Here is a 15,087-nt window from a genome sequence, read left to right on the forward strand (position 1 = left end):
ATCATCTGGAGACAATGAATATCTGTACAATGTGTTGTGCGTATCCATCCTGTAGGTGGTGAAATATTACTCTCTGGACCAAAGTGGTGGACCAACAGACCGACATTGCTATGCCTCTAGTGTAGCTAATAAACAGATGGTCTCACAGCCCAAAAAAAAGTGTACAAACATCCACAATCAAGTAGAGAGGAAAAACAAGGGACTAATTCAAATGTCTCTATTAAAAACACAGCTTTAACAACACTGCAAACATTTAGTATCAAAGTCAGAAGTTCATCAGGATCCATTTAATATATTCTTTTAACCCTCAATATGAGTAAATATAATATGCATTTTGACGCTTTTTGTTCCTGTTTAGTTTCACATAAAATATTAATGTTTACTGATATTCAAAATGGTTGAAACTGTTGAAGAATCAGTAGGTGCTGTGTTCAAAACCTGTATTAACAGTGGTTTGCAAGTTTTTTGTCTGATTCATCGAGTATCTCCTCACCGTCCGCTAGCTGTCCGTTCTGTGTGCGTGGTGGAAAAAAAAAATCCGGTATTTGTACCTGGCTCTGTGAATGGGAAACAAACAAAGTGGCCACGCCACACAGTGTTGTTCCAGCCGTGATTTGTGTGTCAGGTAACGTTAGATGACTTGCCCATGGACACTCAGCTTACTTTCTAGTTCACCAAGACATGCTGTTGTTGTGATGTTTGCTATTGTAGCAGGAGAGTTGTTTTTACACCAACCTGGGTGTTAAAATGGACTCTCATCTGACCTTTGAGGATCACATCAAACATCTCTGCAAGACCTCCTTCTTCCACCTCACGAACATCGCCTAACTGTCCCACACTCACTCCTGCAGATGCAGAAAAGCTTGTCCACGCTTTTGTCTCCTCCAGGCTAGACTACTGCAACTCCTCACGGGGATCCCTGAGAAAAGCCTTCAGAAGCTGCAGTACATCCAGAACAGCGCTGCTAGGATCCTGTTGAGACCACACGACCACATCACCCCCATCCTCACATCACTCCACTGGCTTCCTGTGCTCCCTGTGTTTGTTTTTTTTTTTTTTAGCACTTACCTGTTTCATCATGTCGCACTTTGGGATTTGCTTAAATAGAAAGTGCATTACAAATTTAATTGATTATTATTATTATTAGTTGTGAGTACTGCCATCCAAAGCTGGCATGTTATAAATTAAGTATTTTTAAATGAGGTCATTCATGTTGGAGCCATTACAAGGTGCTTAATCATTCAGCAAAGCCTTGCTCCTTCCTCCGGTCAATATCTCTCTTCAGTTGGCAGGTGGCACAGACTGGACAGCACCAGGTCACCGTAAAGTCGTTACACAGTGACCCCTGGAAACACAAGTATGAGTGTGAACTTCTGTTGGACGGCGTGGAGTTTATGACACTGATCTGTGTCAGAAACCTGTTTTTGATGAAAGTGTGTACAAAGATGACTCCAGCCATGAAAATGTAAACAACTATGAAGTTTTTGTTCAGGAGTAAGTGCAATCAGCATGAGAGCATCAGAAAGTCCGTTAATATAATATCATAACTCAACTGTGAGGCAGTTGAAATACAATGTGTGGATTCATGCATGTTCTCTAATTGTTTTTCTGCATTTTACAGCTGTGGTTCCCAACCTGGGGTCAGGGTCCTCACAAGGAGTCGTGAGATTAGTCATTAATGGTGTAAAGAACAAAAAAACACAACTACAGTCTACAGTCTGCAGTGCTGTACTTGCACATGGAACAATTGTGCTTTAAGCTAATGACATCGTGCTAACATGCTCAGAGTGACAATTCTGATGTTTAGCATTTGCTATTTAGCACTAAACACAAAGTACAGATGCAGATGATGGAAATATCATTAGTTTTGCAGGTATTTGGTCATAAACCAAAGTGTTGGACATTTCCAACCCATTCCTTGAGTTGAATATTTACAGCTGCGAGATCAAATGATGAGACAGATAAGCAGATAATCACATTTAACCACTTTTATTAAAACAGTTTTGACATTGATATAATCATTAAACATAATTGATCATGTTTGCTGCATGTTTTTAAATTATGTGGGAAGAAACCAGAGCACGCGGAGGAAACCCACACACTTGTTTTGTCACTGTGGCTCCTCACTGGGGTCACTGACAACTCTTCTCAGGGTACCCGCGGGGTCTTAAAAGTATTAAAAAAGTTTTAAATTTATATTCTAAAAATAAGACCTTAGAAGTATTAAATTTTGTTTACAAAGGCCTTAAATCTTTTCTTGTCCTTTTGTAGGACTAAATAAATGCTGTAACGTGATGAATGAATAAACACCTTTTGTGCGTGTGACTTTACAATTTACTCTGTTTATGGAGTTATTTATGTTTCAACATTATATGTGTGAACAGATGAGCGATCTGTGTGTAAATGTGTAATCTGTAAACACTTTCCACAAACACAAAAAAATTGTAAACTTACAAAAATCTTTAGCAAATAGAAAACAGATCTGCAAATGTACAAACAAATTCCACAAATATCTGTGAATATCTTTAATAGTTTACAAACAAATGAACTACATTTGGAATATCTTCCTAACTTTTACAACTTTCAAATAGGCGTTTGTGAGTCCAATTTTTTATTTATAAATTGTTGATAAGTATTTGTGAATATCTTCCTAACATTTAACACTTTCAAACAGGTATTTGTGAGTCCCGCCTGTATTTGTCAGTCTCAGTTCTTCACACACGGAGTTTTGAAACAAACTTTCTGCCAGTGGAAAGAAAATCGACTCATTTTGTTCGGCTGTTGCCTGCTGACGCCCGCAGATGACATCAAGTAAAACGGCCTCCGAACTCCCTGAAAGGGACTGATGATGAAACTCTCACCTCATCAGGCTGAGGGTTGAAATGATCTCCTGTTTACAGGAAAAAAAGGCGCACCGCAAAAAAAGTAGTAGCCTACTGTGTAGCCTGGTGAATGATTAGCCTGCTGTAATCTGACTGTTTTCAACAGATGCTATAATGTTTATTGGAATCTCAAGATGTTTCTACGAGTTATAATGTTGACAGCCAAGTTTCTGGATTGTGAAGATATGATCTGTAGCCTTTAGTGCCAAATGCGGAGTCGAGGAGGTGTAAATTTGTGGGACTAGTTAAAGAGGTGGTATTATGCTTTTTGGCTTTTTCCCTCTCCTTTATTGAGTTATATTCCTTTTTTGTGCATGTAACAGGTTTACAAAGTGAAAAAGCTCAAAGTCCAGCCCAAAGGGAGTTACCATCTCCCACAGAAAACTCTGCTCTGAACTGCTTGAAAACAGCTCGTTTGTAGTCCAGCCCTTCACTTTTACTTGTGACGTCACAATGAAAAGCTACGTACTATCTCTGGGTACTATCTGCAATGGAAAACGGAGCAGGGCCGAGTAGTCGAGTCTATTGATTTGCGCTATGGTAGCATCTTTCGGCAAGGCAGCATAGATCGTCAGAACACCGGCAACAGTTCAACGTTTAGTCCTAAAAGACGATGCAACTCCGACTCTGTTTGGGCCAGGAAATCACAACCTGTAAGTATGCTTTATTGGTTGTGAATTATATTTAAGATAAAAAAAAGCAATGTAACTTCACAGACTGTTCAAGTGCGGAGTTGTTGTAAACGTTGGCAGTTATAACTATAATGCTAATGTTACACCCGATGTGAAAAGCTATTGAGCAAATGTTCAAATTGTTTGGCCAATTTTTATGTAAAATTGAGTTGAAATATGGTGATTTTTGTAGTGGTTTATCGTAAGATGTGGACTTGTGAGTAACTTATACCATCTGCTAGGTTACGGTCTCAGTCTGAAGCCGCTTTGATTTGGATCACACTACCTTGTTTCTTACGACCCGCCCTTCTCTGCTTCTGATTGGCTTGTAGTCCTTACCTGGGAACTGCGCATGTGCAACTCCCTACAAAGATTTTGTACAAGTAAGACACATCACTCTGTAGCTGAAGAGCGGAGCGTACAACACACAGGGTGAAAAGGAGAAGCTGCAGCAAAATATGGTGTATTTTGAAAATTAAACCATGGTACAACCCCTAAATAAGATTTTGAACCTGAAAATGAGCATAATACCACCTCTTTAATAATGGTGTTTAGCAAAAAAGCATACCTTGACTATGAGCCGAATGTTTGTTAAAAGTTGGTGTGAGCAATGTTTGATGTGTGTTAGTAGACTGTACTGAATTTACATTTAACCATATACTATTTTCTTTCTTGTATGGCCAAAAGCCGAGTGGACATCGGTGGTAGTTCCTGTCCTGTGGTCAACACCAGTATCAAGAAGTGGACAAAAAAAGAACAACAATGGAATTAAGAAGTCCTTATAATTACTTTCAACCACCGCACCCCATCCTTAAAAGTGATGGGAAACCTGTTCAGCAGCGCATTTTAGAAATGAATCCACTTTACTGGAACAATAATGAACCTGAGGAGTCAACAACCAGCCGAACTGAAAACAGTACAGCCTCTCAGCCCTGAGGATGCTGTATCATATAGGCTATCAATATAGGCCTTTTAAAAATAATAAAAAGTAAAGCAGGTCTCTCCCTACATTTTAACTGATCGCGTATTCATAACAGCAGCAATGAGTATGATTTTTACGAAGATTGATAGATGATTTTAACGTTTTTTAACAGCTGACTTGAACAATATTGAACCTGCAGGGCTACCGTGCATGTTATATCAATATGCTAAATGAAACACAAACAGATCCATCTCTGAAATGACAGTTTATTATTAAGTCAACAAGAAATTACAAACAATGTGTAATTTGCATTGATTACAGTCTTCTGACCGGCTACCGAAGCGCTTTTGCCCCTGGCTGCACGCGCATCCAGTAGTTTTTGTATACAAGAAACCCGTCTATATGACTGCGACACTGTTGACTTTCACCGGCACACAGTGCAGCAACACTCATTGCTGTTTTGGCTCCCTGTGTGTGCAAAGCGAGTGTGTTTGCCAGCTGCAATGTAACGTTAAGCTAAATTAGTAAGAGAGTAATGTTAATTAGTTGCATGTCATTACTACCTATCTTGTCGAGGAATGAGATCCAAGCTAAACTGATGTCCTGGACACATACTGTACATCCTGATAGTTAAGTTAAACTATATTTGAGTTTCCAGAGTATTCTGATAACTGGTTGTTAAAGGAAGGACGCTGGTGACCACGGAGGAGCTTAGGCTAGTAAAGTTAATCAGGGATGTTAACTAGTCCTCTTAAGCAATTGAGGAGGCATTTCTTTTGGATTTTAATGTGCAAATGAAATGCTTATTATCCAGAAATCACTGAAAAAAGATGCATCAAGATGGGTCGCCGCCCTCTGAACTGTAAACAGTGACAAGGGATTCTCATACTGCCCAAACAGTATTCCCATTCAATTACTTTAAAATTTTGTGGAGCAGTTGCCACAATGTCTCCCAATTGTCCACTGCATCTGTTCGGGCATGTCCATATGGTCGCGATTCATCTGTGACAACATCTGAGCCTCTTCTTACATGATGTTTTCTTGATCTCTCAACATCCTGAGAATGAGTTTCCTTGATGTAATTAATTATCACTTATTCCATGGGCCTATCTCCATCACAGTGTGAGTTAAACGGATGACTCTTCAAAAATGTGTGCTCACATGACCAGTTTCCAATTTAGTGTATTGTTGCTGAGAATCAAGGGGTGACTCAACTTCCCCACAGGCTCAAATTACTCCCCTACAGGCCTATTAACTGTTTATTGTCTGCCATGTAGCAAAAGGGAGTTGCAAACAGAATTTCTTTTTACAACCCTGTTGTAAAATGACAATTACCTTGAAAATGTTCACATGGCTTTCAAAGGCAAATGGATTAAAGTCGGAGAGACTGAGTCATATAAACTTACATGTAAAAGTCTCAAAAGTGAAAATTTTAAATTTAGGATTTCCCAGTTTAGCCCTAATTGATCTAATGTGTAATTTAAGATTATGCATAAACACCAACCCTACTTGCTGTATCGCTTACACCACCTTAAATCAACAACAATTTTCCAGTCAACTGCTATCAGGACAATAAAACACAAGACACATAAAGTTAAAGAAGCAGTAAATCAGGACACCTTTAAAAATCACAAGGATACTCAATTTATAGCACCGTTAAATATATATTTGTTATATTATACTGTATACCACCTAATCAAAAAATGTAAACGAGAATGAGATTGGGCTCTAACTACAAATGTTTCCAGCAATCCAGCAGATTTACAGCTTGTTGTCGTAACAGCATCTAGAAGGCATAAAGCAAACATGGGATTGTCCTTCATTTCAAAAGCACCATAAACGTGAAGATAACATGACAAATTATGATGTGGTAAATATGAGGTATAATTTAACGAGGTCATGTTTTGGAGCCATTACAAGGCACTTACACATTCAGAAAATGCCTTGCTCCTTCCTCCGGTCAATATCTCTCTTCAGTTGGCAGGTGGCACAGACTGGACAGCACCAGGTCACCATAAAGTCGTTACACAGTGACCCCTGGAAACACAAGTATGAGTCTGAACTTCTGTTGGACGGCGTAGAGTTAATGTCACTGATCTGTAGCAGAATTACTTTATTTGTCAAATGCAACTTCACAGGATTTTGTCCCGATTTTAATAAAAGTTTCCCTTTCATTTTAAAGCTATGGTTCCCAACCTGTGGGTCAGGGGCCCCACAAGGAGTTGTGAGATTAGTCAAATGGGTCGCAAGGTTATTAATGGAAACAAAACTACGCCTACAGTCTGCGATGCTGTACTTTGGCACAGTGATGCTGTAAGTTAATGGCATCATGCTAATACGCTCACAGTGACAATTCTGATGTTTAGCAGGTATAATGTTTACTGTGTTAAACATCCTAGTTTAGTGTGTTAGCATGCTAACATTTGCTAAAGTAGCCAATAGATGCTAGTTTTGCAGGTATTTAGTCATAAGTTAAAATATTCGACATATTAAAATACTGGCTTAATGTTGATGAAAATAAGGGTTAATCAAAATTATTACAGTTCATCCTGAGAGGGACATGAATGTCTGAATTTCACGCAGATCCATTCAACAGTTGTTGACATTTCATTCTGGACTGACCGACCCACACTGCCATTACGCCACACAGCCACACTACAAGCATGGCAAAAAACAAAATACTGCTACACAGAACCACGTTTATTTTTTGACCTCTCTCTTTACCTTTTCCTTACTATGTAGTTTGACACTGGTCCAAATCACAAGCAGTCTGCGATGGTCTGATGATTCTGACCATTTAAAGCAGAATAGTTTTGGTAATATAACAGTAAGGCTCACTGACTAAACTACCATTAAGCTGATAATGATTAAAGCAAATAATTGCTTAAATTATTGAACTCACCCTGCCTATATTTGGGGTAGGCTTCAATATAAGTGTTACCGCTAAGCCTAAGCTTAAAGCAGCTGACGGCTACACAGAGAGTTAAAGCAGTCGATGTGCTGCGCTTATCGTGCGCGTTGTTCGGTTTAGAAAGAATGCAACAAGAGGTCAACTTCTGCTTTCTTCTCTGTCACGAGAGATATGATTTCCTAATATACCACAAACAGTTTCCTAATATACAACAAACGAACAGCCACAGCCGGTGGCAGTCAAAAACTAGTTGGCTTTTCCTGTCTGGCAACAGCTGTATCTGATTGCACCTGCCCCCCTAAGTAGATGATCCCCAATTAGAAATGCTAGCATCCTAGTACCACCTATTGGCCAAACCTGGACATAAAACATTGAAATGGCTCCTACAATCAGACAAGCCTTTACATCCTTTACCATGACAGTAAATCTGAATGAATACTTGGATGCTCATTGTTTCTGTAAAATGAACTGAACAACTGAATTGTGGAGAATCTTGCCTTTTTTTTTTTTATTCTTTCCTCCCATTAATCTCACCTCATGTACCCCTCAGATTTATCTCGTGACTGGAGTGCGAACCATCGTTTGGGAAGCACTGGACTAAAGTAGCTAACTATAAATAAGTTAAATTTAATGTCTAAAATGTGTTGTTCTGTAGTACACCAGTATAAGTGTTGTAACTAAACAGAGTACTATCATATTGGGTGTAACCTGACAGTATTGTTGTTGTTTTACAACATAGTCCAAAGGGAGTCCTATAGTCAGCTTCAAACTATATCAACTGAAATCTTACATTGATGTTGTATCTGGTCCTGTAGACGCTGCGGATGGGCATGCCCAGACCACACAGGCAGCACTCATCCATGTTACTGGCAATAGTACAGCCAAGGCACACATAGCAGAACAGACCGTAGCAGCCTGAGGCAGAAGGAAAAGAAATGTACTAATGAAAATATACACAATCTACACCGCGCATGCAAATGCAGTCTTAACTGTGTGCATGTCCTAATCAGATTTAATTTGTTTAGTAAATAGGAGTGCTCACATGTTCCACAGTCGTCGCAGAAATCACACAGGCCGGTCTGGAAGTCAGAGGGTTCATATCTGCCTGGTTGGTTGGTCACAGCCATGGTTAATTCTCTGTGGGATAAAAAGGGCTTGTCACTGATTTTGTTTGTTCTTATCACTGTTTTTGAGCCTGAACACTGAAGAGCTAGGGCCTAGTTTGAGATCATTACTTCTGTGTTTTACCCAGCAGAGATAACTATAAAATTACAACCTCTTCTGAACATCAAACAACATGGATTTACGGTAAGTTATCCGTTTGGGATTCCCAGTCAAGCAGTCGTTAAGAGGTAAATCTTACCAGATGGTTGGAGAGTTGAAGGACGGTGAAAATGATGAAGAAGGCTCCCAGATGACAGATTGAGAGTGGAGGCAATGTGAGTTTTTATAACCGTTTAAAGCAGGTGACTCACATTGGACTTTGTCACTTTTATTGTCCAGAGCAAAGAGATCACTAAACACACCTTCACCAAGCCTACAATACTATAATAAATTTCAACAGTTTTATATCCTTTACACACTCTACACGTCATTTTTGGGAAAACACACAACATGTTCAAAAGTGGGGAAGTACTGCACTTAAGTACTTCTCCTACTGACGTACTAAATATGTTACTTTCTAATACTCATCTGCATTTCAGAGGTAAATAGCGTGCTTTTTACTTCACTATATTTATTAGAGAAGTAGTTTCATCATTTAAAACCAACAATGAGCATATAAAATATGATACATTGTTAAACAGTAAATTAACCCACCCAGTTATATATAAATAGCTGGAATCAGCCCCATCTCAACCAACTACAGCATTAAAAGGAATTTATATTATAATATTACTGTAAAACGTGTCCAATGGTATAATATCTAACAATATAACACTGAGAGCACAATTTAGCCTGCACTACTTTTACTGTCACATGTAGGCTACTCCATAAATTTAGCCAATAATACTTCTGCACTTTTACATAAGTAATGTTTTGAATGCAGTACTTTTACAGAGTGTTGTTGCTACTGTTACTTGGCTTAAAGACCTGAATGCTTCTTCCATCCCTACCCAAATGTGGTAAATCACAAACTTTCATTGTACCTGTTATCTTGAGTTATAAATACGAAGGTTATATGGCGGACGCACCTTGCCCTGATTCACTACAGCAGATGATATTGCAAGTTATCTGAAATGAAATCACTTTGAAAGAACAGAGTACATTGGTATAAAAGTTACATGTGATTTGGGGATTATGTGAGTGTTTTTTTGTTTTCTTTTTAAAATACATTTAAAAACACTTCCAATCTTCATGCATATAAAATCCTTGCTATGCTGTTTAGACACACGGTGGCGCTGCTTCCCACAAACTAACCGACACCTACTCAGTCAGTGTAGGAGAGCATGTAATGAGGACCTGACTGTAATGATATAGGCTCTACATAATGAGCAGCTGTGACTGAAACTAAGGAATAGGCATGATTTCCAATTTCCTACAGACTAAAGATAGACATGAACTAAATTACAGCAAAATACACAAGGTTGGCATTAGCCTACACTCCACAGGAGACCCCACAATAAGATTTTCACCAGACACAGCAGATCAAACTTTCAAACATAATTTCTCACTGGCAATACATAAGTATATTCTAAAGAACCTGAGACTATATGTATTTGATTAATTTCAGGATACTATTGGGTTAAAGATAACAAACTTATGTATGTTTTAATTGCCTGTCAGCAGTTTTCATTAGTTAAATTCAAAGTTTGTGCCAAACTAATGTCAGGATATGTTATTTTCCCCCTAATATTGTTCCTTGTTGATATTTGTGGTTGCTGGGTGATCATCTCCTGTAGATCATGTCATCATCTTGAGTACAGAGATACACCTACAGTAAGTGGGTTTCCTTTTTATGTTACTTTCTACTTCTACTTGACAACAATTCAGAGGGAAACACTTTCTTACTTTACTCCTCTACATTAATTTGAAAGCTAAAGTTAGTAGTTACTCTTCATATTAAGATTTTATATTAAAAAAAACGTATAAGTAGTACAAAATATGATGCATTATAGATAAACTACCCAGAAGTAGTTAAAATGAGCTTCTCCCTGACCCACAAGCACCTCCAATATGTTAATGATAGTAAATAATAGTAATAATTCAGTAACACTGACAGGGGCCATTCTGCATGAGTACTTTTACTTTTGATACTTTAAGTGTATTTTGTTCACTGATGGAAGACATACTTTAGATCCAGATCCTTTACTTATGTAGAAGTATCAATAAAAGAATATAAAAATACTGTTATAATAAGAGTTCAATTTGAAATCCTACTTAAAGTATCAAAAGTAAAAGTACTCATTATGCCGGAAAACCTGACACTATTACATTGTTAATACTGACGCATCAATGTTGGAGCAGTATTTAACTGTTGTAGCTGCTCAAGGTGGATCTAGTTTATTTTACAGTTAACGTTACTACTTTATATTGAGTTAGCTAATTTTAACTGCTTTATATACACTTAGCTAGTTTTAATCACTTTATAGAGTTAGCTAGTTTTAATTACTTTATATAACGTTAGCTAGTTTTTACAACTTTATATACAGTCAGCTAGTTTTAATCATTGTATAGAGTTAGCTAGTTTTAATTACTTTATATAACGTTAGCTAGTTTTAACTACTTTAGATACAGTCAGATAGTTTTAATCACTGTATAGAGTTAGCTAGTTTTAATTACTTTATATAACGTTAGCTAGTTTTAACTACTTTAGATACAGTCAGATAGTTTTAATCACTGTATAGAGTTAGCTAGTTTTAATTACTTTATATAACGTTAGCTAGTTTTAACTACTTTAGATACAGTCAGATAGTTTTAATCACTGTATAGAGTTAGCTAGTTTTAATTACTTTATATAACGTTAGCTAGTTTTAACTACTTTAGATACAGTCAGATAGTTTTAATCACTGTATAGAGTTAGCTAGTTTTAATTACTTTATATAACGTTAGCTAGTTTTAACTACTTTAGATACAGTCAGATAGTTTTAATCACTGTATAGAGTTAGCTAGTTTTAATTACTTTATATAACGTTAGCTAGTTTTAACTACTTTAGATACAGTCAGATAGTTTTAATCACTGTATAGAGTTAGCTAGTTTTAATTACTTTATATAACGTTAGCTAGTTTTAACTACTTTAGATACAGTCAGATAGTTTTAATCACTGTATAGAGTTAGCTAGTTTTAATTACTTTATATAACGTTAGCTAGTTTTAACTACTTTAGATACAGTCAGATAGTTTTAATCACTGTATAGAGTTAGCTAGTTTTAATTACTTTATATAACGTTAGCTAGTTTTAACTACTTTAGATACAGTCAGATAGTTTTAATCACTGTATAGAGTTAGCTAGTTTTAATTACTTTATATAACGTTAGCTAGTTTTAACTACTTTAGATACAGTCAGATAGTTTTAATCACTGTATAGAGTTAGCTAGTTTTAATTACTTTATATAACGTTAGCTAGTTTTAACTACTTTAGATACAGTCAGATAGTTTTAATCACTGTATAGAGTTAGCTAGTTTTTACTACTTCAGATACAGTCAGATAGTTTTAATCACTGTATAGATTTAGCTAGTTTTAATTACTTTATATAATGTTAGCTAGTTTTTACTACTTTAGATACAGTCAGCTAGTTTTAATCACTGTATAGATTTAGCTAGTTTTAATTACTTTATATAAAGTTAGCTAGTTTTTACTACTTTAGATACAGTCAGCTAGTTTTAATCACTGTATAGTTAGCTAATTTTGATTACTTTATATAACGTTAGCTAGTTTTTACTACTTTAGATACAGTCAGATAGTTTTAATTACTTTATATAACGTTAGCTAGTTTTAATTACTTTATATAACGTTAGCTAGTTTTTACTACTTTATATACAGTCAGCTAGTTTTAATTACTTTATATAACGTTAGCTAGTTTTTACTACTTTATATACAGTCAGTTTTAATTACTTTATATAACGTTAGCTAGTTTTAATTAATTTATATAACGTTAGCTAGTTTTTACTACTTTATATACAGTCAGATAGTTTTAATTACTTTATATAACGTTAGCTAGTTTTAATTACTTTATATAACGTTAGCTAGTTTTTACTACTTTATATACAGTCAACTAGTTCTAATCACTGTATAGAGTTAGCTAGTTTTAACTACTTTATATACAGTCAGCTAGTTTTAATTACTTTATATAACGTTAGCTAGTTTTAACTACTTTATATACAGTCAGCTAGTTTTAATCACTTTATAGAGTTAGCTAGTTTTAATTACTTTATATAACGTTAGCTAGTTTTTACTACTTTAGATACAGTCAGATAGTTTTAATTACTTTATATAACATTAGATAGTTTTAATTACTTTATATAACGTTAGCTAGTTTTTACTACTTTATATACAGTCAGCTAGTTTTAATTACTTTATATAACGTTAGCTAGTTTTTACTACTTTATATACAGTCAGTTTTAATTACTTTATATAACGTTAGCTAGTTTTAATTAATTTATATAACGTTAGCTAGTTTTTACTACTTTATATACAGTCAGATAGTTTTAATTACTTTATATAACGTTAGCTAGTTTTAATTACTTTATATAACGTTAGCTAGTTTTTACTACTTTATATACAGTCAACTAGTTCTAATCACTGTATAGAGTTAGCTAGTTTTAACTACTTTATATACAGTCAGCTAGTTTTAATTACTTTATATAACGTTAGCTAGTTTTAACTACTTTATATACAGTCAGCTAGTTTTAATCACTTTATAGAGTTAGCTAGTTTTAATTACTTTATATAACGTTAGCTAGTTTTTACTACTTTAGATACAGTCAGATAGTTTTAATTACTTTATATAACATTAGATAGTTTTAATTACTTTATATAACGTTAGCTAGTTTTTACTACTTTATATACAGTCAGCTAGTTTTAATTACTTTATATAACGTTAGCTAGTTTTTACTACTTTATATACAGTCAGTTTTAATTACTTTATATAACGTTAGCTAGTTTTAATTACTTTATATACAGTCAGCTAGTTTTAATTTCTTTATATAACGTTAGCTAGTTTTAACTACTTTATATACAGTCAGCTAGTTTTAATTACTGTATAGAGTTCGCTAGTTTTAATTACTTTATGTAACGTTAACTAGTTTTTACTACTTTATATACAGTCAGCTAGTTTTAATCACTGTATAGTTAGCTAGTTTTAATTACTTTATATAACGTTAGCTAGTTTTTACTACTTTATATACAGTCAGCTAGTTTTAATCACTGTATAGTTAGCTAGTTTTAATTACTTTATATAACGTTAGCTAGTTTTTACTACTTTATATACAGTCAGCTAGTTTTAATCACTGTATAGTTAGCTAGTTTTAATTACTTTATATAACGTTAGCTAGTTTTTACTACTTTATATACAGTCAGCTAGTTTTAATCACTGTATAGTTAGCTAGTTTTAATTACTTTATATAACGTTAGCTAGTTTTTACTACTTTATATACAGTCAGCTAGTTTTAATCACTGTATAGTTAGCTAGTTTTAATTACTTTATATAACGTTAGCTAGTTTTTACTACTTTATATACAGTCAGCTAGTTTTAATCACTGTATAGTTAGCTAGTTTTAATTACTTTATATAACGTTAGCTAGTTTTTACTACTTTATATACAGTCAGCTAGTTTTAATCACTGTATAGTTAGCTAGTTTTAATTACTTTATATAACGTTAGCTAGTTTTTACTACTTTATATACAGTCAGCTAGTTTTAATCACTGTATAGTTAGCTAGTTTTAATTACTTTATATAACGTTAGCTAGTTTTTACTACTTTATATACAGTCAGCTAGTTTTAATCACTGTATAGTTAGCTAGTTTTAATTACTTTATATAACGTTAGCTAGTTTTTACTACTTTATATACAGTCAGCTAGTTTTAATCACTGTATCCAGTTAGATAGTAAATTATTTTTTTCTGCCAGTTTCGACAACTCTGCCTCTGACTGGTTAATACTCGTGGCCTTCGTTGGTTAGGATTGCCTAAGGTTAGGTTAGCATTAGGATTAGCTAATCAGAGGCATACACAGTTAACTAGTTTTAACTACATTATATACACTTAGCTAGTTTTAACTACTTTGTACAGATAGGACTAGCAGTTTTAATCACTTTATATACAGTTAAGTTAGCTAGTTTTTACTATTTTATACAGTTAGCACTAGCTGTTGTAATCACCTAATATACAGTTAGGTCACTGTAAATCTGAGGGTCATGAGATGATTAATGGTTGGACTTTTCTCTATTCTTTGCATTTCTGTGAAATATTAATTTCACCTCCTTGGGCCTTGAACTGTTACTAAGTAAGTACTGTCTGGGAAGTAAAAAGGACTAGATATATAAATATAGTGTAGTACACAGTTTTATAATGTGGTATTGCTACATTTACTAGAAGTAAATCATCTGAATGTTAAATCCCCCACCTACTCCATTAGCGGGGTAAAAGAGCTGAAGTTTATGTATATTGGTGTTATTTCAGGGCAGAACTGATAGACATGCGCACAGCTGATCGAAGAGAGGCACATCTGCACTGACGTCACCCCCCCCCCCCCCCCCCCCCCG

At 35.1% G+C, this 15,087-nt stretch overlaps 1 protein-coding gene across 4 annotated transcripts in view; it reads right to left on the bottom strand.

Annotated features, from left to right (window-relative positions):
- Positions 1-4,908: 4,908 nt before the first annotated feature.
- The window catches only part of LOC123982025 (placenta-specific gene 8 protein-like), a 10,764-nt gene continuing 585 nt past the window's right edge, over positions 4,909-15,087 (bottom strand). The window contains exons 1-6 of one of the 4 annotated variants that reach the window (XM_046067354.1): positions 9,534-10,300; positions 8,750-8,793; positions 8,429-8,523; positions 8,177-8,301; positions 6,404-6,512; positions 4,909-6,261 (exon numbers count right to left, since the gene is read on the bottom strand). In XM_046067354.1, the coding sequence (XP_045923310.1) occupies positions 6,408-6,512; positions 8,177-8,301; positions 8,429-8,513 (315 nt within the window). In that variant the 5' untranslated portion in view covers positions 8,514-8,523; positions 8,750-8,793; positions 9,534-10,300 and the 3' untranslated portion in view covers positions 4,909-6,261; positions 6,404-6,407. Of the gene's footprint in view, positions 6,262-6,403; positions 6,513-8,176; positions 8,302-8,428; positions 10,301-15,087 lie in introns of those variants that run through there. The other 3 variants (XM_046067352.1, XM_046067355.1, XM_046067351.1) reach the window with 3 other exon arrangements.

This window comes from Micropterus dolomieu, linkage group LG13 (genome assembly GCF_021292245.1).
Source record: "Micropterus dolomieu isolate WLL.071019.BEF.003 ecotype Adirondacks linkage group LG13, ASM2129224v1, whole genome shotgun sequence".
NCBI classification, from domain to species: domain Eukaryota; kingdom Metazoa; phylum Chordata; class Actinopteri; order Centrarchiformes; family Centrarchidae; genus Micropterus; species Micropterus dolomieu.